Source organism: Phascolarctos cinereus, unplaced genomic scaffold (assembly GCF_003287225.1).
Source record: "Phascolarctos cinereus isolate Bilbo 61053 unplaced genomic scaffold, phaCin_HiC Scaffold_3;HRSCAF=262, whole genome shotgun sequence".
Taxonomy (NCBI): domain Eukaryota; kingdom Metazoa; phylum Chordata; class Mammalia; order Diprotodontia; family Phascolarctidae; genus Phascolarctos; species Phascolarctos cinereus.
The window spans coordinates 230,613,902-230,638,060 of NW_027555736.1; the positions used below are offsets into that span (position 1 = coordinate 230,613,902).

Below are 24,159 nucleotides of genomic sequence, written 5' to 3' on the forward strand. Positions count from 1 at the left end.
CATGTAGTGCCATTTCTTTATGAATATATCATCCAGCAATTCTACTATCTCAGGCAGGGCAGCATTCTACCCATATTTTACTTCCTTGCCTTAAATTCTGGCAGAAACATGAAAATGCTACACCATTATTATCACATGTCCACTGGATGACTTCTTAACTCTGGTCATCCATCTTTGTTATAGCTATAAACTACAACTTGAAAACACAAAGATGGATGGAATCATAGAATTTTTGAGTGGTAAACCTTAAAAGACATCCTAGACAATATAGTTTAGTGGCAAATGCACAGAACTAAGTCGGGAAACCTAGGTTTCTATCTGTGTTCTGACACTGGGTGTGTGATCATGGTCAAGTCTCTTCTGCTTACCTCACAGGGTAGTCATGAGAAAAGTGCATCATAAACCTCAACTGTTATATTCAGTGTGCTTCTAGTATTAATATTTTCATTTAGTCCAACTTATCTACTTTAGAGGTAAGAGAACTAAAAGAGACTTGTCCAAGGTCTCATTGCTACTTATTAACAGAGTCAGGAATTAAACCCCAGGTTTCTAAGTGTTCCCAACCTTTTTTATGTTTCAGGCGGCTAGATGGTGAAGTAGAGTGCTGGACTGGAGTCAGGAAGATCTTACTTACTTACTAGCTCTGTGATTCTGGGATATCACTTAATCTCTGTCTGCCTCACTTTCCTCAATTGTAAAATGGAGCACCTACATCCCTTTTTTTTTTTGAGGCAATCAGTGTTAAGTGACTTGCCCAGGGTCACACAGCTAGTACGTGTCTGGAGTCAGGTCTTCCTGACTCCAGAGCCAGTGCTCTGTCCACTGTGCCACTTAGCTGCCCCCTACCCTAGAGTTGTTATGAGGATCAAATGAGATATGGACATCTTCTCAGAATCATATCTGTTGTGTACATCAATAATCAAAAGAAATGTTAAATTTCAGTTAGAGGTTAGTGAAAATTGAGGTAATTTTTTTTTCCCCATCCAAGTTTACAGATCCCCTGAAATCTATCCAATGAACCCCTGGAATCCATAGACCCTCTTAGGTTAAGAATCCCTTCTAGGAGATTCAACAACAGAGTCCATGGAGGAATTCCTTGCTACCCATGGAGAGCAGCCCCATCACCAAAAGAGACAGGAAAGATCCATTTGGGATCACCTTTGGAGGAAGGAGCTTCAGTGAGGAAAAAAATAAGAACAGTAATAGCATATATGTAGTGCTTCAAGGTTTCTGTGCAAAGCACCTTGCGTGCTGTCTCATTTGCTCCTCACAACAACCCGACAACTGATAGTGAAAGAAGAGAAGAGTTTTGTTTTTTTTCATGCAAGGCTCAGGTATCTTCTAAGAAGTCTTCTATAACACCTCCCTCCCCTCCTCCAGCTCCTGCTTAGTGTTGTCTCACTCTACTAACGACTTCATACTTAATTCTCCATGTGAAGGCATTCTACTTATCCCCCCCCCAACCCCAACCCAAAATAGAATGCAAACTTCTTGGGGAAAGGGACTCCATTTTTTGTCTTTGTATCCCCTCAAATCCAATCCAGCACCCTGTTTAAAAAATGCTTGGATTGAAATAAACTGTTTTTGTTTTGAGGGCCCTTTTCTTCCTCTTTTCCTGCATCTTGCCAGCTCCCTTTCCCCCACTTCCATTTCTCGTTCGGCAGCTGGCATCAGCACTGGGGTCCAGATCCTGTGCATTCACTGAGGAAGGGGGTGGAATGAATCTGACTCTTTGCTCCCCATCTTCTCTCACTAAGTGGGGACAGTGACAGCTGGCTCTAGAAGCCTCCTGGTACCCACTTGGCTTTCCTGCTGCTGCTACATTCCTTGGCATACAAGCCAAGACAGTCAGATGGATGGCTGTAAGGCAAAGAGTTCTTGTGGCCTGCAGTCTGGTCACAGCCCACTTTGATTATTTAAACTCCAAAAAAAAGACAAGAAAAGAGAGTTATGATGTGATTCGGCAGAGGGGGGGGAAATGTGTCACCATCTCCCCCCTCCCCATCAGCTCACAATCCCATTCATCTGCTCCTCACATCTAATAAAAAAAAGGAAGGAAGGAAGCATTTAATAAGCACCTGCTGTATGCCAGGCACCATGCTAAGCACTTTACAAATATTATCTTATTTATTCTCCACAACAGCCCTAGGAGGTAGGTGCTATTATTATTATTTCTATTTTACAGTTGAAGAAATTGAGGTTAAGTGCCTTGCTCAGGGCCACATCTAGTGAGAGAAATGATTATTAATAACCAATTATGGGGGGAGAGCCAGGCATTTTCAGTTTGTTGTTCAAAACCCAGCCTTTGAAGGACATTACTGACCTTGGTCAAAAATTTACCCCACCTAGATTATCTTATCTAAGGTAAATTTCTGCCTATTGTGTTCCACTCAAGCAAGTTTGGGTGGAGGTAGATCCTTTGTCTAGATTGCGTAAGGCTGGGGGTAATCTGGGTGCAGAGATAGTTGCTTTGTCCAAGAGTGACATGATGCCACTCAGTCCCTTATTGGAGTGAGCTCACTTTTCATTGTCATATTCATTTTCTCATTAATTATTAACCAATCAGAGTGGATAACCACCCTCATGAACCTGCACTCTTCCAAGGGCATATATAAACTGGGAGCCTACCACCATGAGAGGTCTTGGGCATTTGAGAGTGCATTTGAGAGCTCTTTTATTAATTAAATGCTAGCATTATTAATAAAATGACTAATTACCAAGAAACTATGTCTCTCAAACTTTTTAAATGTCACAATAGTAATTGTTTGAGATGGGATTTGAACTCCAGTCTTCCTGATACCAGGCCCAGCTGTCTATCAACTACACCATCTACTTTTATAAAGATAAAGAGGAATTGGACCTATGATTTCATTGGTATAGAGAAGAAGTCCTTAACCTACGGCCTGGGAACTTTTTTTATTTTTATTTTGATAACTATATTTCAATATAATTTGTTTCCTCTGCAATCTTCTGTATTTTATGTTATGCATTTAAAAGCATTATTGTGAGAAAGAGACCACAGGCTGCCAAAAAGGTCTGATTCAAAAAGTTGAGGACCTCTGTTATTGGCCGAGGAAACTCCCTCTACCTAAGCAAACTGTCACCTTCTTTGAAACATATCTTAGAGAACTTCCCAGAGCACCAAGAGGTTAAGTAACCTGCCTAGGGTAAGTCACAAAGGTGGGATTTGAGCTCAGGTCTTCACGTCTTCAAGGCCAGCTTAGCTTTTGTGGCTTCAAGATTCCATTTAAATCTTAGGAGACTTTTCCTGCCCCCCTACCCCAGAGCTTGTTAGCTAGCACCAACCCTCTTTCCCATTCCTCTACTCCATTTACTTCCTATCTCTGTAGATATCTTGAACAAACCTGGCAATTTGCATTTTGTGTCCCTCCCCTCCCCCATTAGACTGTAGCTCCTTGAGGGCAGAGACTACGTTTGCTTTTACTTCTATCTCCCATGTCTGGCACAAAGTAAGCATTAAACAAATGCCTGTTGATGGATGATATGGCTAGCAATGTGAAAATGAGCTCAGGGACTTCTGTTGCTGGGCCTGATTTGTACTGCTAGAGACCCATCACTCCTGTAAAATATATGAGGAAAGCTGAGCTCACTAGTCTGTCTGGTTGGCATTCAGACCCATAGAATGTTAAACCTGGAGTGGGTTTAAGAGATGCTCAAACCTCTAATTTTTCAAAGGAGGAAACTGAGACCTAGTGAGGGGAAGCAGCTTGACCAACGCCATACAATTTCATTACTGTGTAGCTCATATTTCAGCCATGTCCAGAGTTTGTTCTTTGACTCTATACAGATCTGACCCCCATGCTACAGTCCCTAGTTTGGGGTTAGGAAGCAAGAGGGTGAACATGTGTGTGAATATGTACTCTTGGGTAAATCCACAGGAATCTAATGAATATTATTGTGCTGTAAGAGATGACAAATGTAAGAAATAGAGAGAAGCATTAAAAGACCTTCATGAACTGATGTGTAGTGAAGGGGAAAGAGACAGGAAAACCATATATACAATGACTACAACAGTATCAATGGGAAGAACCACAAAAAATAAAGGATGAAAAGTGAATGTTGTGAAATTACAAAGAACAAGTGTGGCTGGAAAGAAAAGGGAGGATGTTCCCACTCCAGCCCTTGGTAGCGGTGGGAAGTCCACAAGGATTGAGCATTATACATGTTTCCAATGTATCGATCAGTTGTGTTGATCCTTCTCTTTTCCTACCCCTCTCCTCCTCTTCCTTCTCCTCCTCCTCTTCTTCTCCCTTTCCTCCTCCTCCTCCTCCTCCTTCTTCTCTGTCTCTCTCTCTCTCTCTCTCCCCCCCCTTTAAAAATATTATTTGTTATATAGGAGGGCTGTCTAGGAGGTGGAGGGATATTGGGGGAAATTACAAGGATATTTTTTAAAAAGCCATTAAGGAAAACCTATTTAAAAAAAAAGTTTGGGTCACCTCTGAGAAAAGGATCCTTCCTTCATCTATCAAAAAAAAAAAGGAGAGGAAAAAAGTTATCTCTAATGTTGGATAGGCAAAGGTCATCTTTCATCTTCATCTCTCACTGAAGACTGCTATCTGACGATTTCAAGTTTAGCAGCTGGCATCAGCATTTGATAAGGAGAGGAGCACTTTCAGCATTTAATTATTTAGTAGAAAGAGAAGGGCCTAGAGCCAGTGACTTCAGGCAGGTGTCACAACCTCACTGAGCCTCAGTTTCCCCATCTATAAGGATACAAACACTTGTACCACCAGGCCTTAGAAGGCTGTTGTGAGGATGTAATTAGAAATATGGCTTGAAGGGAGGAAACACGCATTTATTAAGTACCTACTACAAATGTTATCTTTTTTGATCCTTATGACAACCCTGCGAGTTAGGTACTATTAACATCTGTCTGCTCATTTTCCTCTACCATAACACAGTGATAGTAAGTGACTTACCCAAGGGCACACACCCTGAGGCAGGCTTTGAAATCTGAGGCAGGATTTGAAAATGGGCGTTCTTCACTCCAGGCCCATTCGCTGTGTCACCTAGCTGCTTCAGGAAGCTCAGAGAGCTTCGAAGCCCAACCCCTCATTTTACAGATGAGGATTTTAAGGCCCAGGAAGATTAAATTATTTTCTCAAGGTCACACAGGTAGGAAGAGGCAGAGCTGGGATTTGAACATATGGCCTCTGACTTCAAATCCAGCACTCATGATGAGGTGTTTTGTTTTGTTTTTTTTAACCTGACAGCCTTACATAAATGTGATCTCTAGGGGACAATGTTTTTGTTGTTCACTTGGGTCCTACTCTTCATGACCCCATTTAGAGTTTGTTGGCAAGGATGCTAGAGTGGTTTGCCATTTCCTTCTCCAGTTTATTTTACAGATAAGGAAACTGAGATGAACAGGGTTAAGTGACTTGCCCAAGGACACATGGCTAGTAAGTGTCTGAGGCCAGATTTGAATTCAGGAAGATGAGTCTTCCCGATTCCAAGCCCAATACTCTATCCACTGCACCCTAGGGAACAGTACTTTTAGGTACTGACAACCTTCCTTCCCATTGTCATCCATATCAACCATAAATCCAGAAGGGCAGCAAACCCACACTTGGCACATTACTCAGAGACAAGCTTCAGGAAATGTTCTCCTCCTTCCAAACATGCATCTATAATAGTGGTGCCCAATAATCTGAAAAGTTGGTGTTAATAAAATCCACAGTGCCCAGCCAGATGTTTCCAGCCGTGGCTTCTTTCTCGTGCTAACTTGCTCTGGGGGAGAATCCCTAAACCTCTTTTGAGCTGAGGCTTGACTGTAGGACTTAGAAAACAGTCAAAACATCCACTTGAGCTGATGCCAAGTTGCTGAGCTGACTTAACATTCTGCAATGTAATAAAGTTTTTACTGTAACTGGCTTCACAGAATCTCACAATAATTGTCTGGTCTGAAACCTGAATTTTCCATGTCAATTTGAGCTGGGATTTCCACAAACTTTGCATTTTCAACCTCCCAAACCACAGCACACCCTCAGCTGAGTTTCATTCTGACTTTTAAGGTTCTGGGTGACTTAGAATGAAACTTCAGATAAGCATGTGCTATTGGAAAGAAAGCTCACCCAATGTTATCTTGGCCAGGAGAATGATGGGTCGCATTTCACACCCTATCATTGCATCCTTGAATTGCATTAATTCAAAAGTCTTTTTTTTTTAAAAAAGCATCTTTAAACACTCAACAGAAATTCTCTCTCTTTTCAGCGCTTCCTGAGGATTTAAGGAGAATATTTAAAATACTAAAATATTCTTTTGTGAAGTCTTTCCTTGACAAATAAAAAATAAATTCCAAGACTCTATTTTTGGGAGGGGGCAATTAGGATATTTAGGATTTAACCTTAGTCTTGACCAGGCTCTAGACTGACCACATAACTCAGAATTCTTTATTACTAATTGGACATCAATAGAAAACTCTTTTTTTGATCAATAAAATTATTATATATTTTATATATTAAAATATTATAAAATGATAAAAAATTTTAATCTATAAAATGAAAAGACTGCAGTAGGTGATGTCTAAGGTCCCTTTCAAGTTCTGTGAAACCTAGTATGACCTCAGGTCTATGGGCTAGCACCTAACTGAATTAGCTTTATTCTCTCGTTCTTGTCGGCTCTATGACAACATAGGCAGTCCATTTGTACTTACAAATCCTTACCTTTTCTACCTATGACATGGGAATTACATTGAGCTATCTTTTCAGTTCTGGTATTGCTATTTTTATTATTTGTCCATGCCCACGATCTTATTTGTAGCAGGATTAATCAGACATTCCCCTTGATGCACTCCTTGTACAAAGAGAAACTGGGGGAGCTCCTGATCTATCTTGCTAGGTCAATCTTGTTATACATCGGTACAGGCAATTCTAGGTGAAAAAATTCCCTCTACCAATTATTCTGCAACCTGTAGTCTTAGAAAGTTAGCTGGAGGAAATGAGAAGTTAAGTGAGTTGTCCTAGGTAGCACAGTCAGAATGTATCATTGAACTGAAGTTTTCCAGATTCAGAGGGCAGGCTCTTTACCCACTAACTCATATGGCCTCTTCTGGTATTAATATTTGAAAGATTTTTCCATAAGTCTCAGATGAAGTATTCATGCCACACTTATAACAATTTCTCACATTTTGTGTATAGGGCATCTAGAAAGTTGCTAGAAAATCACAGATTGTATGGTATTAGCTCCATGCTAATGAGACTGAAGTCTGGGATTCATTCCATTTCTGAGTGAGCACTTAGATTTATTCTTTTCCAGGATCACAGACTCTGTCTCTGACTCATCTATTAAAAATGTATTGTGGAATCAACTCACTCAATGACACCATAATCCACAGAGTTTAGGATATGTTTAGAAAAAGGAGGGCATCTTTAGTCATTCCCTATTGCCCAGGGAAGAAAGTTTCAACTCTTTTATCTTAGCATGGTGCCTGGCACATAGCAAGTAGGTGCTCAATAAATGTTTATTGGGTTGAATTGGCATCCAAGGCTCTCTACAATCCTATGCCACTCTATCTTTTTAAAGCCTTATCTCTTAATCCAAATTCTAAAAGTTTGGAGTTTGGGAAAATATTTTGCTTTCAGAATGCCCTGAAATACCATGAAAGTTTTCCCAAATAGGCATTTCATATATTTGGCATGTGTCTGTTACTTTTATATCCCAAATACTTTATTACTTGAATGTGGGGAGCTCTTGAAATGGAACCATTTTGAGAACAAAAAGACAAGCAGTAAATGTTCCTCACATGACCCCCTCCACTCAATTCATTGAAAAAACATTTATTGAGGGATTATCTTGGGCAGAGAGGGCAGCTAGGTGTCCCAGAGGATAGAGGACGGACCTTGGAATCAGGAAGATTCATCTTCCTGTGTTCAAATCTGGCCTCAGAAACTTACTAGCTGTGTGACTCTGGGCAAGTTACTTAACCCTGCTTGCCTTAGTTTCCTCATCTGTAAAATGATTTGGAGAAGGAAATGGCAAACCACTCCAGTATGTAAGCCAAGAAAACCTCAAATGGGGTCACAAAGAGTTGGACATGACTGAAACAACACAATGACATTGGGTAGAAAACTCCTAGGTGCTGGGGTGGAAACAAAGGTTAGACTTTTCTCATGGAACTTGCAGTTTAATAGGAGAACTGACTCCAAAGGTAATTATAATACATATGATTACATGAAAAGTGCATCAAAGTAACACTGAAGGGCTGGAAGAGAGCATTACAGATACAAGGAATTAGGAAAAGCTTCATGAAGGAGGTAGCATTTGAACTAAACTTAAAAGGAGTAGAAATTCAACAGTTAAAGGATAAAGAAGACACATGCCAGGTAATAGTATAAGCAAAGGCACAGAGACTAATGGTCAGGGCATCCTTGGAGAGTTTGGCTAGATCATAGAGGGAATCATATGAGATAAGGCTGAAAAGGTAGAGTGGCATCAGCTTTGTGGTAGGCACCAAATGTCAGGCAAGATCATGAACTTTAATCCCTAGGCAAGGGAGAGCCATTTGAGGTTTTTAAGCAAGGGTATGATATGTCCATATCCATGCATAGAGAAGGTTTTTATGTGATGGCATGAAGAATGGATTGGTTAGGAAAGAGGAGAAGTTGAAAGCCCTCTTAGGAAAAAGAGTTCAGGGAGGTGGTAACAAAGACCAGTACTAGTGTGGGAGCTCTTGGGACAGATGTGAAAGATGTAGAAGTGGGACTGGCAGGACTTGTTAAGTGATTAGAAATGAAGATAGCTTCTGAAACCTAGGAAAAGGTCTTGGGGATATTTGGGGTCTCTTGCTCAAGAAAGCAGGCCTCTTTCGCATCCTTATTTTCATCTTATATGTGTTAGGTGCCTTTGTAAAGATTGGTTTTCTTTCAATTTGTATCTGAGAATCTAGGCTGTATATTCATTCCATTTCAGACTTGTTTGCAAAACCCCTCAATGTCATCAATAGAGAGCAAATCAATTCTGGAGGGATATATACTTTCTCCTGTCTCACCCCAAGTATTCCAGTGGGACTAAGTCTTATAGACTTTTGCCTTTTTTTCCCTGCTGACCTGAACTCTTAAAATGTTCAATTCAAATACCATTTTAGAGGTTGATGGTGACAATCATCATCACCATCATAATAATAGTAATAATAGCTAGCATTTATATAGTGTTTTAAAGTTTCTAAAGTCCTTTGTATTTGATGAGGCAGTGTGTCAGCTCAAGTCTCACCTCTGGCACACACCAGTTGTATGGTCCTATACCAGTCACTTTTCCTGTTAGTGTTCTGGTATCTCTCTAAGATTACAGGTTGTATAGAAGGTGTCTTGGTCTGCATTGGTAGAGGGAATTTCCTTACCCAAGAATTCCTTATACCAAATTCAATCACAGGCCCATTCATTCTCTATCTTCCTTAGAATTCAGTATGTTATAGGATCATAGATTTGTTGTTGTTTGGCCTTCATTTTCGAAGAAGACCAATGGCATCACATGGTGATGTCCCAACTTGCACATGAATTGGATTTAAGTAAGGCAGAGTTGCACAAAGGCAGCAGCCTCACTGTCTCCTCCATAGTCATTGAAGTCCAGTGGCAAGACAAAAGTTAGGATGGCTGGCAATGGGCCAGGATGCAGTGGATGAATTTGGTATCTTCCGTGTCTGACCAAGCTTTAAACGCTCTGCAGTTCCTGCCTCAGCTGCCTTCATGGCCACTGGAACAAATTATTCAATCTATCCATTCTGTGGAAGGGAAGTCTTCACATGCTTGGGGGAGACATCCCTCTAACTCACTAATAGCCTGTTGACTCAACCTGGTTTACCCCGTCTGCTGAGACAGTTTTAATGGGTTATGGCCACTGTGCATGCTACAGCTTCTTGGAACCACAGATGAGAGTTGGGTGAAAGGTAGATACCAAAGGTAGATGAGCAGCCCTGAAAACGGTTCAGCAAGCCCTAGCATCTGAGGACTCCCTGAAGGACCTTGCTGAAAACTCCCAATACCCCAGAATCATAGATTTAGAGCTCAAAGAGACTACAGAGGTTATTGAATCCAAAACCCACCTCTTCCCACTTTGCAGATAAGTAAACTAAGCCAAAGATATGTTAAGTGTCTTTCTCAGGATCACACAATCAATAGCTATATATTCTAGGATTCAAACCCAGGTCCTCCTGACATTTTCCTCATAAATTTGTGAGAAAGGTTTTACAGGAACTAAACTGAGGCTTAGAAAAACTGGTTTTCCCAGGTGCTGGGGCAGAAACAAAGGTTAAGATATGACATGGTCCCTGTCTTTATGACCATTTCCTATGACCATTTCCTAAGATATATAATTTATATAAGGTTTTTTTTTTTTTTGAGTTGAGATACAAGCCAGGTCTTCTGCCTCCAGAGATTCAGTGACACCAAGAGCTAGAGTTTATATATTGCCTTAAGATTCACAATACATATTACCTACATCATCTCCTTTGGTCTTCTTAACAACTCTATGAGGTAGGTGCTATTATCATCCTCATTTAACAGATGAGGAAATTGAGGCTCATTGACGTTAAATGAGTTGCCCAGGGTCACACAGCTAGTGAGTTCCCAAGGCAGGATTTGAATCCAAGTCTTCCTGTCTCTAAGTTCAGCTTTTTATCTGTATCACCTAGCCGATCTTTCTACTATTACCACCTTACCTAAAGTGGGTAGCTGATTAAGAGGATTCATTTATGTGCAGTGACAGGGAACAAGAAGGACTTTATATCTACATGTCCTCTATCTTATGAAAAGATGATAGAGATGGAAAGCAGGAAAAGAGGATCAGATAGTAACTATTACCTATTTTTTTGCTTACTCTTCATTGCATGTCAAGCAGCGTGTTCAAGGTGATATTTTAATATTTTTTTAAGTGATCACATTAGGAGAGGCAAATGACTGGGTTGCATTCATCTCCAGCTTCTTAGAATTTAAACCAGAGGATCAAATAAAAGTCAGATCACTATTTCTTGCGATGGCTGGGCTTTACAACACCTTTTATTTTTCAGACAGGTGGTGAAGTGGATAGAGTACTGGGTCTGAGTCAGAAAGACCTGAGTTCAAATCCAGCCTAAGGTACTTCTTAGCTGTGTGGTCCTGGGCAAGTCACTTTCTATTTCCTCAGCTGTAAAATGGAGATAATAACAGCATCTACCTCTCAGAGCTATTGTGAGGATAAATGAGATAATATTTGTAAAGTGCTCAGCACAGTGTCTGGCACATAGTAAACACTTAATAAATTCTTGTTTCCTTCTTTCCGTCCTTTCTCAGGAAGAAGGAAAAGGACATCAGTATTATCCCTTAAGAAAGAAGACATCACTACTGGTCCCGAATTTCGGTCTTGGTCCCTTCTGATTAGATTTGAGCAGCAAAAAGGTGGTACTTTTCTGTCCAGATTCTTGCTTCTGGTCATTTAGCAAGTGACCTAATAAGATGAGTACCTTCTGGATAGAGACACAGTGCCAAGTGTTGGCAGGACATAGGACAGAAGGAGAAGTCATGATCCTTTATCTCTGTCATTAACCTGGAAGACCTACCCACCTCTGATTATTTCCCACACTATTTACCATTTGAGCCTCTCGGGCTATGTTGAACTCATCTATTTATATTAAGGTTGTGTGAGTGAAAGGTGACCAATCTAGAAAGTCAAGTGGACTTAGCTATATACTCTGTCTTGAGAGGATAACAATCGACCCTGACTGACAAGCAACAGGCAGATCACTCCCTACTTCCCATAATGGTCAACGCTATTTGCTGTGCCCTCATCTCCCAATCACTCTATGAAGAAGAGGAGGGATGTCCTGTGGTTAAGAATTCATGCAAAAATACCACGGTGGATGCACGCTAGAGGACATTTTTCAAAATCATGCGCCATTACTGCTCTACATACACATAGCAAAAGCGAGTGGCTACAGCGATGTCAACTCGGGACTGATCCCAGCTTTGCTGCCAGAGTTCACAGTGGGGAATTTCAAGTTGTTGCTATTTTTCTTTTCTTTTCTTTTCTTTTTCATTGTGCATGGTTCAATTATTATTAATTTTGTAAATGAGCTATGACATTTGGCCAAAAATTAACTTTTTTTTTTTTGTGCACAGAAATGACCTTTCTGGGTTATTGCAGAAAAGACACGAGCTACTGAGCTCATAGAGGTATATGGGTACTTCCATTCCTCTAAAAGCAAGGGCAGAAAGACCACACACCCAGGCCTGAAACTCAGTAGTTGTGCAGGCAGCTTTTATAAAAGAAAATAATTTGCTCTTTTGCAAATCCATCCCTAGAAGAGAAGCTGCAAACAGGGTACAAGGATGTTGGAGGCGAGAAAAGCACCAAACTCCACCCCAGCCCAAATTAAAACTCAAAACAACACAAAAACAAACCAAAAAGAAAAACAAACCGGAGAAAAGGTGGAGGGGGGAAAAAAACCCAGCTGAACTTACCACACTGCGAGTGAACTTTTCTAAGGAAGTTCTACGACCTTGCTCATTTTCTGGCTTTGGGGGAAAAAAAATTGGGAGAAAAATACAGGGAAAAAAGTCTTCAGCTTAGATGCAGTTTTCAAAGGGCAGCAAAAGTCAAAGAAAGAAGCCAAAAGAAAGGCAAAACCAAAAAACAACAACAACAAAAAAGGGGGGAAGCAGCCAGTGCTGTTTACAAGAGGAAACAGAAACTCTCTAAGGAAAATGTCACCAACTTCTTTGCCTGGAGGGGAGAAGGACTCAATATTTCATCTCTCCAGGTTTCATAACCTCCTTTAACTTCATAAATTAGAAGCTATCAACACTTCCCAGGTGAGTCCTAAGGCCTAGTCCTCTTGCTCTAGAACTCACTGTTTTTCCATTAGCCTTTGTTTATAAGATAGAGCAGGCTGCCATCTTGGATTCTCCTCCCCACTCCCATTCATTTCAGGCCAAGCACCTCAAGTGGAAATTTTTTTTTTATCTGAGTGTAACATCAAGCAGAAAGGTGTCACAGCAAGAAGAAATCAGCCTAATGGATTTTAGCAAGTGAATAAAGAAAGCCTTTATTTCCCTATAGCAATATCCTTCCCAGATACTCAGAAATCTTGGTTTTCTTCTACTCCTAATGACTTCTATTGAAAGGCTTCTGTGTTAATCTAGTATACTACCACTGTGGCATGGCAGGAAGTACCAGGCTGATCTTATCCATGCCCTTTTCTTAACAAAAGGATAGACTATACCTTAAAGGGCTATCTTCAGCATTGTAATTAGAATAGACCAATGCAGGCTTTTCCCCCAGGGCCCTGATAGTACTTGTAGTCTTTCTGCATTTTTTTTTTCCAAATAGGGCTTAGCACCTAGTTAGCAAAAATAATTAGTTAAAATTGGAAGCTACCAGATGCTTCACTGTGAAGCAGGTCCCAGGTGATCTCTCTTCTAGCCCACCACTTCTCCCTTTCCCTTATGTAGCTTTCTTCCCCAAGTGGTACCCCAAGCATCACTTGAGGCGAATCTGATGCTGCTTGCTCTGGGTATCACGGATGGTGACTCATAACTGGGGGAAAAATGTGCCAGCTCTGGGAACTGGGCCCTTTCATCCATGGGAGGAAAAGCTGGTGAAGCTTCTCCGTGGTCCTATGGAAAATTCTGTTATGCCTAAACACTTTCACTGACAAATGTCCATCCAGTGTTCTGGAAACTGGCAAAGCATCACGTGGAGCTCACTCAGCGTTGCTTAAGCAACAAACCTGGAATGATGAGGTTGGGGGCAGGGAGTAGAGGAAAGAAATCAGGAACAAAGACCAGGAAATCTCCATGCTCTGGGGGCTGCTTGGGTGTGCATGCTACCAGTCTGGAGGTACAGGTGTCTGCCTGTTGATTGAGTCCCTCTCCAGAATTTTCTGCCAGTATGATTCAGAAGAGTGTGGTCACAGCCCACACAACTGCTAGTCTGCCCTCAAGCTCAGTTCCTGGGGCCTGTGTTTGAGGTAGCCTTACAAAGTAGAGGAAGGAAATTCTGAAAAAAGAAAAGAAAAGAAAGAAAGAAAAATGCTACCAAACAAAGAAAAAAAAATTAAGGCAATGAAGAAGCCAGGTGTCTGTGGGTTTGCAGGATAGAGTGAAAGCCTGGGGAGTGGGCCAAAGACACTTATCTGCCTGCATTGCAGATAACACATACTGGCATACCCGGGCCCCAGCATGACAGCAAAGTCACTCAGCAGGAAGAAAAGCAGATACTGGAAGTACACAAGGAAAACAAAGGAACAATGACGGAAAGACCATGGTTGAACATTCTTCCAGTTTGTAGGTAATGAAAATTGTATGCCTGACCCTGGATAACATAACAAGCCTCCTCTTCTTTGGGGGGACAGATAATTCAACTTCAGGCTAGTGGCTAAAAGGGGGTAGGGAGGATATACATTTGGCTCAGAAGAGACCATTCCTAGTTCTCACTACTTGATTACTGCCCTGATCAACTTCCAGCCCCTGGTCACTAAGTTGCTTATTCATGGAAAGGTTTGTTAAATACCCAACTCTCCAGATCTCCCTTGGGAAGGAGGAAAGGGTCTTGATTTGGAACAAAGTTCACTCTCTTGGTTAAGACTTCTTGTTTCCTTGGGAAAGTCATATCACAGTTACTTCATAAGTCCTGAGAAGCATACTAAGATTGATTTGAATCCCTGATCATCCATTAATGTAGCCCAAGGTTACATTACCTTTTGGGGCTGCCATGTTACACTGTTGACTCATGTTGAGTTTGTAATCTACTAAGATCCCAGGATCTTTTTCAGAGAAACTGGCTCATCTCTCAAGGAACTTGTGGAGGTTTTTTTTTTTTTAAACATCAAAGGATCAGAAGGACACGCCTACAAATGCTGTCAAAGGACTTTTCATAGCAGTAACAATTAAGGAGGAAGACTTATGAACACACTCCCTTTCTGGAATAAGTGACCCTTGTAAGGATGTGTGTGTGGGGGATTTCCACTTCCATCCTCTTTTGGGTTCACGTGCCCCCTCCCTCATCGGCAGTACCCCATGACATGAATGCTCTTGTCACAGAGAATGTGTATTTCTTACATGTGGCACATATGCAGTGGGTAAATCAGATCTACCACTGGAAATCCACTGGAAGGCTAGAAGCCAAGAAAAGTAGGACTAATCTGGTCTTACATAGTGCTTAATGCCATTATCTTTTAATACAACCATTTTCTGGACACTGAAAGGTTTTGGTGTTTTTTTTTTTTTGGAAAGAGCTATACGCTGAAGGAGAATCTAGTGAAATGTGATCATTACATTGTTATTGGTAATTCATAGGAAGGCCCAGAAGTTTCTTTCTTAGCCAAATAAATATTCCCTAATGAATTCACACGTTCAACCTGAGCATCTAGGAGTAACTTAGACTTTCTTTTTTACCACTTCTCATGCCTTTTGTGAACAAACTTTTCCCCTTCCCACCCATATCTCTACTATGGCCTGAAGGAGCATTTTATCTTTCCCTTTCTCAGCTTCCAAATAGGCTCAGATTAGTTTACTCTACACTTGCACAACTCTGGACTTCCTGGGACACCAAGAAATGGTGATTATTTAGGGGGTCCCAAGCCCACAAGGAACTCACTTTGATCTTCCCTGGTGAGAGCTGAATTAATTTGACCTCTCTCTTTACAATAACACTAAAAGAAAGGGTATTGAAGGCATTTATAGGAAGCACTGTTTCCCTGTCTTCTTCTCTCTGCTCTCCCTTTTCCAATCAGAACTTCTTTTAGGTTAGCAGGGGTCCCTGGCAGCAAGGATACTTCCATATATACTGAAGAGGAGAAGGAAGGAGGAAAAACACGATCAAAGACCATGGAGTTATATGATACCAAACAGTATACAGAGACAGTATAATAGAAACCCCACAAAGCAGCAGCCAGTGTCTTAAGCACATACAAAGTGGGCTACACAGTTGAGGGGGACACCAGCAAAGAACATGTTGATGGAAAACCAAGAGCTTCAGGAATAAGGACCAAGAAGAGAGAGATGGAAAGAGAAAAGGTGGGGAGAAAACATTTGTCCTAAAGTGGTACGGAAGTAGACTTTGGTATAATTGGGCACCACGTTCAATCATCTGGAGGACATGAGACTATCATGGAAAATTTGAAAGCATTTAAACACAGTCTGATGAAATGCAAAGTCAGTTCTTCTGCTTCCCCTCTTCCACCTCATCCACCTTGCCCAGGGGACCATCTAGATTTCCCTGGAGTTTATCTTTGTTACAGTTACTCTTCCCTCACCTGCATTTTTCAAGATTCCTGGCCCCCCAGTGGACTGCAGAGAACTATGACTTAGTTTCAAAGAAGGAAGAAAGAAGCCAGGCAACTAGATTGTATGCAAGGCTTAAAGGTTCTTCTGGGTTAAAATTAAAATGCTTCAGGTTGGGTGGGGGTGAGGAAAAGGGTCAGAGGAGTTGTTGTCACTCTAAGGATGACTTACGTCATGGAGCCAGCAGAATTTTCTAGGCAAAGAAAGTTGCCAGTCCAATTCCTTTACCATCAAATGGCCTCATTCACCTCCCTGTGAGAGTCAACAAGAGGCCAAGCTCTGTATCAACCTACTTCTCTCATCTCCTGAATGGGATGCTGGGTTTTTATGACCAACACTGATTGCAAGCTTTCATCTGGCTCCCTTTTCCCTCTGTGGGTAGCACATGCAGAATATGGGAATAGGGACACAGTGGGAAGGATTTCATATCTTGGACCTTTGTGGTTAGGAAACAATCATTCTCATTCTTTCAACCAGAAAAAAATAAAAAGGTAGCTGAGAGGAGAGGGTGAGAAGGAAGAAAAACAAACACAAAGCTCAGGAAATAATAGTCTCATTTTCACACTCGCAGCAAGCAGCAGGCAAGAATCAATAGGTGCCAAGAGAGGCAAGCCTATCTTTCCCCCCAAATACCTTCTTCTTTGCCTGTAGTAAGTCCTGGTAAGCATTAGACCGAAGGAACCGGGTATAGCTGTCACTCTTCATCAGCTTATAAATGTGCTCCTAGAAGATGAGAAGAGGACAGGGAAGACATCAGAAAGAGCTGTCATCTAACACCAATCAGAAATTACCAAACTAATTCAGCTAGTTAAAAGATCCAAGGGGGCAGGGGGAGATACGCTCAACTATGCTAGCAGAGGAGCTCATCACATGATTTTCCAGCCAGAAAAATACATTTACCTTCAGAGAGTGAAAGATCCTAAGGGTCAGAGAAGTAGGATCTTATAAATGCTCTTTTTTAAAAAAAAATTCAATTTTATTTCAGTCCCAAATTCTCCTTCTCACTTTTAACTCCCCTCCCACATTGAGAAAACAAGTAAAATGAAGCCCATTAAAAATATGTATGGTCAAGCAAATTCCCACATTGGCCATGTCCTAAAAGCAAAGCAAAGCAAAACAAAACAAAACAAAAAACCCCCCCAACAACCTGCTCTCTGAATCTATCACCTCCCCTTTTAAAGGTGGGTAGCAGGCTTCATCAGGGGCAGCTAGATGGTGTAGTGGGTACAGTGCCAGGCCTAAAGTCAGGAAGACTCATCTTCCTGAGTTCAAATTCAGCCTCAGACACTTACTAGCTGTGTGACCCTAGGCAAGTCACTTAACCCTGTTTGCCTCAGTTTCCCCATCTGTTAAACAAGCTGGAGAAGGAAATGGCAAACCCCTCCAGTATCTTTGCCAAGAAAACCCCAGATGGGGTCATAGAGAGTTGGACAAACTATCACGCCTTGTCATGAATCCTCTGGAATTGTGGTTGGTCATTGTGTTGAATGGGCTTTTAAAGGTGTTTGTCTTTACAATATTGTTGTTATTATGTAAATTTTTCTCCTGATTCTGTTCACTTCACTTTGCATCAGTGTCTACAAATCTTCCCAGGTTTCGCTGAAACCATCCCCTTCATCCTTCCTTACAGCACAATAGTATTCCGTCACATTCATATACCAGAATTTGTTCGGTCATTCCACAATTGATGGGTACACTCTCAGTTTACGATTTGTTGCTATCACAAAAGGTGTTACTATACATATTTTTGTACATATGAGTCCTTTTCCTCTTTCTTTGATTCTTTGGGATATAGACTTAGTAGCAATATCACAGAGTTGAAGAGTATGCATGCATAATTTAATAACTTTTGGGGAATATCTCCAAATTGCTTTCCACAATGACTGGACCAAATTCACAGCTTTACCAATAGTCTATTAATGTACCTGTTTTCCCACAGCCCCTCTAACATTTGTCTTTTTCCTCTTTGTCATCTTTGTCAATTTGATGGGTATGAAGTGGTACTTCAGAGTTTTTTTTAATGTGTGTTGTTCATTTGTTCAGTTGTGTCCTACTCTTCTGACCCCATAAATGATAGCATGATAGGCCCTTTTTTCCTCCAATATCTTCTGAAGTCAGTCCAAGCTCATATGTATTGCTTCCATGATACTATCCATTCATCTCAACCTCTGCTGTCCCCTTATCCTCTTGACTTCTATCTTTCCCAATATCAGGGTCTTTTCCAATGAGTCCTGTCTTCTCATTATGTGGCCAAAGTATTTAAACTTCAGCTTCAGTATTTGACCTTTGAGTGAATAATCTGAGTTAATTTCTTTAAGTATTGACGGATTTGATCTCTTTGCTGCCCAAAGGATGCTTAGAAATCTTCTCCAGCACTACATTTTGTAAGCATCGATTCTGCAATGCTCAGCTTTCCTTAGGGTCCAACTCTCAGATTACTACTGGAAAAACTATAGCTTTGAATATAAAGACCTTTGTTGGCAAAGAGGACTCTCTGCTTTTTAGTATGCTGTCCAGATTTGCCACAACTTTCCTTCCAAGGAGGAAGTATCTTTTGATTTCATGGGTACAGCCAGCATCTGCAGTGACCTTTGAGCCCAAGAATATAAACTATGACACTGATTTAATTTCTTCTCTATTTGCAAAGAAATGATGGGTCTAGTTGACATGATCTTAGATTTTTTTTAATGTTAAGCTTCAAGCCAGCTTTTACACTCTCCTCTTTTCCCCTCATCAAGAGGCTTTTAATTCTTCTTTGCTTTCTGCCATCAGAGTGGTATTGTCCACGTATCTGAGATTGTTGATATTTCTCCTGGCAACCTTAATTCTGGCTTTTGATTTGTTCTGCCTGGCATTTATCTTGATGTATTCTGCATGTAAGTTAAATAAATAAGGTGACAATATACAGCTTTGTTGCACTTTCCCAATCTTAAACCAATCAGCTGTTCCATGTTTGTTCTAAGTCTTGCTTCTTAGCCTGCGTACAGTTTCCTCAGGGGACAAGTAAGATGATCTGATACTCCCATCATTTTGAGGACTTACCACATTTTGTTGTGATCCACATAGTTAAAGGCTTTAGTGTAGTCAATGAAGCAAAAGTAGATGTTTTTCTGGAACTCCCTTGCTTTCTTCATAACCCAGTGAATGTTGGCAATTTGGTCTCTAGTTCTTCTGCCTCTTGGAAAACCAGCCTGCTCTTCTGGTAATTCTTGGTTTACAAATTACGGAAGTCTAGCTTGCAAAATCGTAAGCATAATCTTGCTGGTGTGTGAAGTGAGTGCAATTGTTTGGTAATTTGAACATTCTTTGGCATTAACCTTCTTTAGGATTGGGCTGAACTTTACCAATCCAGTGGCCACTGTTGAGTTTTTCAAATTTGCTGGCATATTGAGTGCAGCACTTCAACAGCAGCATCTTTTAGGATTTTAAATAGCTCAGCTGGAATTCCAAAACCTCCACTAGCCTTATTGTTAGCAATGCTTCCTAAGGCCAACTTGACTTCATTCTCAAGGTTGTCTGGCTCCACACCATCATGCTTATTGGTGATGTTAAGATCTTTCTTATACAATTCTTCTGTATGTTCTTGTCACCTCTTCTTAATCTCTTCTACTTCCATTAAGTCCCTATCATTTTTGTCTTGGCACATTTTTGCATGAAACTGTTCCCTTCATATCTCTAATTTTCTTTTCTTTTTTAGTAGTATTTTCCCCCCAGTTACATGTCAAGAAAAATTTAGGCATTAATTTTTACAGTACTTTGAGTTCCAAATTTTTCTCCCTCCCTCTTCTCCCCTCTTCCAAAAATGATAGGCAGTTTGATATAGTTTATACATGTGCTATCATGTAAAATATTTCCATATTAGTCACAGTCATGAAAGAAGAAACAGATCAAAATAAAAAAATGAGAAAGAATAAAATAAAAAAAATATACTTCAATCTGCATTGAGAGTTGGTCAGTTCTTAATCTAGATATGGATAGCATTTTCCTTCATCAGTCCTGAGTCATTCATAGTTGACATCACACAATGTTGCTGATACTGTTTATAATGTTTTCCTGGTTCTGCTCATTTCACTTTTCATCAATTCGTACATGTCTTTCCAGGATTTTCTGAAATCTGCCTGTTCATCATTTCTTATTGCACAACAGTATTCCATTACATTCATATACCAAAGCTTGTTCAGCCATTCCCCAATTGATGAGTATCCCCTCAATTTCCAACATTTTGCCACCATGAAAAAAGCTGCTGTAACATTTTTGCACATATAGGTTCTTTCGCCTTTTTTTTTTTATGATCTCTTTGGGATTGTAGTGGGATTGTAGTCATATTGCTGGATCAAAGGGTATGCACAGTTTGGTTGCCCTTTGGTCACAGTTCCAAATTGCTCTCCAGAATGGCTGGATCAGTTTACAACTCCACCCACAGTGTATCAATTTCCAACATTTATCACTTTCCTTTTTTGTCATATTAGCCAGTCTTATAGGTGTAAGGTGATATCTCAGAGTTGTTTTAATTTTCATTTCTCTAATCAAAAGTGATTTAGAACATTCTTCATATGCCTATAGATAGCTTTGTTTCTTCATCTGAAAACTGCTTGTTTATATCCTTTGTCCATTTATCAATTGGAAAATGGCAATTATTCTTACAAATTTGACTAAGTTTTCTATATATTTGAGAAATGAGACCTTTTTCAGAGACACTTGCTATAAAGATTGTTTCTCAGCTTTCTGCTTTCCTTCTAATCTTGGTTGCATTGGTTTTGTTTGTATAAAAACCTTTTAATTTAACATAATTAAAATTATCTATTTATATTTTGTAATGCTCTCTTATCTCTAATTTTCTTTTAGTGATCTTTTGTTTTCCCCATCCCATTGTTTTCTTCTATTTCTTAACATTGCTTATTTAAGAAAACCTTCTTATCTCTCCTTGCTATTCTCTGGAATTCAACATTCAGTTGGGTATATATTTCTCTTTATCTTTTCCCTTTCCCTTTCCTTTTTTTCCTCAGCTATTTGTAAAGCCTCATCAGACATTTTGCTTTCTTGCTCTTCTCTTTCTTTGGAATGCTTTTTGCTGCTGCCTCTTGTACAATATTGTGAACTTCTGTCCGTAGTTCTTCAGGCACTCTATCTACCAGATCTAATCCCTTAAAATTATTTATCACCTCTACTTCATATTCATAAGGGATGCTCTTTAGGTCACACTTATACAGTCTGATGCTTTCCCCTCCTTTCTCGAATTTAAGTCTGAATTTTGCAGTAAGAAGCTCATGATCTGAGTCACAGTCAGTTCCAGGACTTGTTTTAACTGACTATATAAAGCTTCTCCACCTTTGAACTGCAAAGTGTATAATCAATCTGATTTCTATATTGACCATCTGGTGATATCCACATGTAGAGTTGCCTTTTGGGTTGTTGAAAATGAATGTTTGCTATGATCAACAAGTTATCTTGATAAAACTCTATTATTCTCTGCCCTGCTTCATTTTGTTCTCCAAGGCCAAATTTTCCAGTTTTTCCAATTATCTTTTAATTTCCTCCTTTAGCATTCCAATCCCCTATGATGAATGTGACACCATTTTTGGTATTATTTCTAGAAGATGTTATACCTCTTCATAGAACCAAGTAACTTTGGCCTCTTCTCCATCAGTGGTCATAGACTTATGTTATTGTGATGTTGAATGATTTGCCTTGGATTCAAACAGATGTCATTCTGTCATTTTTAAGATTATCCTCCAGTACTGTTTTTCTCACCCTTTTATTGACTATGAGGGCCACTCCATTTCTTCTAAAGGTTCTTGCCCACAGTAGTATAGGTAGTGATCACCTGAATTAACTTTTCCCATTCCCATCTAGTTGAGTGCACTGACACTCAATATGTTGATGTTTAATCTTTCCACCTCCTGTTTGACCATATCCAGCCTCCTTTGGTTCATAGATCTTACTCCAGGTTCTTATGCAATATTGATCTTGGCAGAATTGGACTCTTCTTTCACCACCAGACACATCCGAGATTGAACTTCTTGTCGTCTTTGGCCCACTCACTTCATTCTTTCTAGAGCTACTTGTAGTTGTCTTACATTCTTCCCCAGCAGTACATTGGATACCTCTAACCTGAGCAGCTCATTTTCCAGTGTCCGTATCTTTTATCATTTGGCAGCCATACTGGGATGGTTTGCCATTTCCTTCTCTAATGGATCACCTTTTGTCAGAACTCTCCACTATAACCTGTCTATCTTGGGTAACCATGCACAGCACAGCTCATAATTTCACTGAACTACAAAAGCCCCTCCACCACAGCAGGAGTGATCCAGGAGGAAGGTTTTAATATTTATTTCTCTATTTATTTCTCTATGATTTAGAGCATTTTTATATGACTGTTAATAAGTTGGATTTCTTCCTCTGAAAAATGTCTGTTAATATCATTTGATCATTTCTTATGAATGTTTTTCACAGAGTTTGGTATTCACTGGTGATTATAATCATCACCCTCATCATTGTCATATGACTATATGGAGACATGCGTCTCCATATAAATATTACATTTTTCTGCCATCAGTAAAGCAGAATGCATTAAGTATAGAATCATAGATCATAGATTTAGAGCTATAAGGGATCTTACAGCCTATCAAATTCAACCCCATCATTTTATAAATGTACCTATAGAAACCAAGGCAGATAGAAGTTCAGTGACTTGCCCAGGGTCAAACAGTAAATATTTGAGGCAGAATTTGAACCCAGGTCTTTCTGACTCCAAGTCCTGTGTCCTTTCTACTATGTCATGCACCAAAGCCTAAAAACAGTTGTGTGAATATATTTGGAAATAGGATAATGATAGTTATCCATAAGAAAAGAAAGAAAAAAGCATCAAAGAGACATTAAATACATCTATCTATCTATCTATCTATCTATCTATCTATCTATCTATCTATCTATCTATGATAGATTAGATGGAAGTTCAGAAGGGGACAAAGGCTAGCAGGGCAGTGTTTACACTACTGTGTTAAATTTAATGCACACTTAAAAAATAAGGTGGCTGCAATAGAGATTTATGATTCTGTATACAATCCTATTTTTCTGTTCTTTGCATGCTGAAATGTTGATGCTTAAGGTCATCACAAAAAAAAGAAAATTTCTTTAGAGTCTAAACATAGTTGAAAAGTAGGGCTTTGTCACTTAGCTATCACTTCCCTAGTTCACCTCCATAGTAGCTGCAGATTCTGATGCATTCATGGAGTAGATCACAGCATCACTGAATCAGAAAGGTATTTTCGACCCAGAGGCTGCTATGGCAGTGGTATGCCACTCACAGGAGAGCCATTCTCCAGGGTTGTAAAGGGGGTAAGGAGGAGAAAGCAAGAAAAGGCCTGGTCATGGGTTGGCCCTCTACCCTGCCCCCACCCTCAAACACACCTAGTCTCCTAGTCAATTTAACTCTTTTTTGACATAGCACCACATTTACAAAGCTCAAGGTTAGTAAAGAGTGAGTTACAGGGAGGGAAAGGAGTACAACCTAATGAAGAATACCAGCAGGATGATGAGGGGACTGGAGAAAATTGCAAGAAAAGAGCAATTAGAAGAAATGTGGATGCTTAACCTGGGGAAGAAAAGACTTAGGAGATAAACAATACCTATCTTCAAGTATTTAAAGGCCTTACATAGAAGAGTCAGTCAGTCAATAAGCATTTATTAAATGCCTACTATATGTCAGATACAGTGCTAAATACTGAGGATATAAGGAAAGGCAAAAGACAGTCCCTACTATTAAGAAATCAAATACCGGAGACAGCATTCAAAACAGAACAAAACAAAACTGAACCATACCAAAACCATAAACAAATAAGATACATACAGGATAAACTGCAAACAACCAACAGAGGTAAAGCAT

The 24,159-nt window shown here is 40.0% G+C and overlaps 1 protein-coding gene across 1 annotated transcript in view; it reads right to left on the reverse strand.

Annotated features, from left to right (window-relative positions):
- RGS6 (regulator of G protein signaling 6) overlaps positions 1–24,159 on the reverse strand; it is a 647,960-nt gene that overhangs the window by 23,028 nt on the left and 600,773 nt on the right. The window contains 2 exon segments of the mRNA XM_020986371.2: positions 12,453–12,506; positions 16,908–16,997. Of these exon segments, the coding sequence (XP_020842030.2) occupies positions 12,453–12,506; positions 16,908–16,997 (144 nt within the window).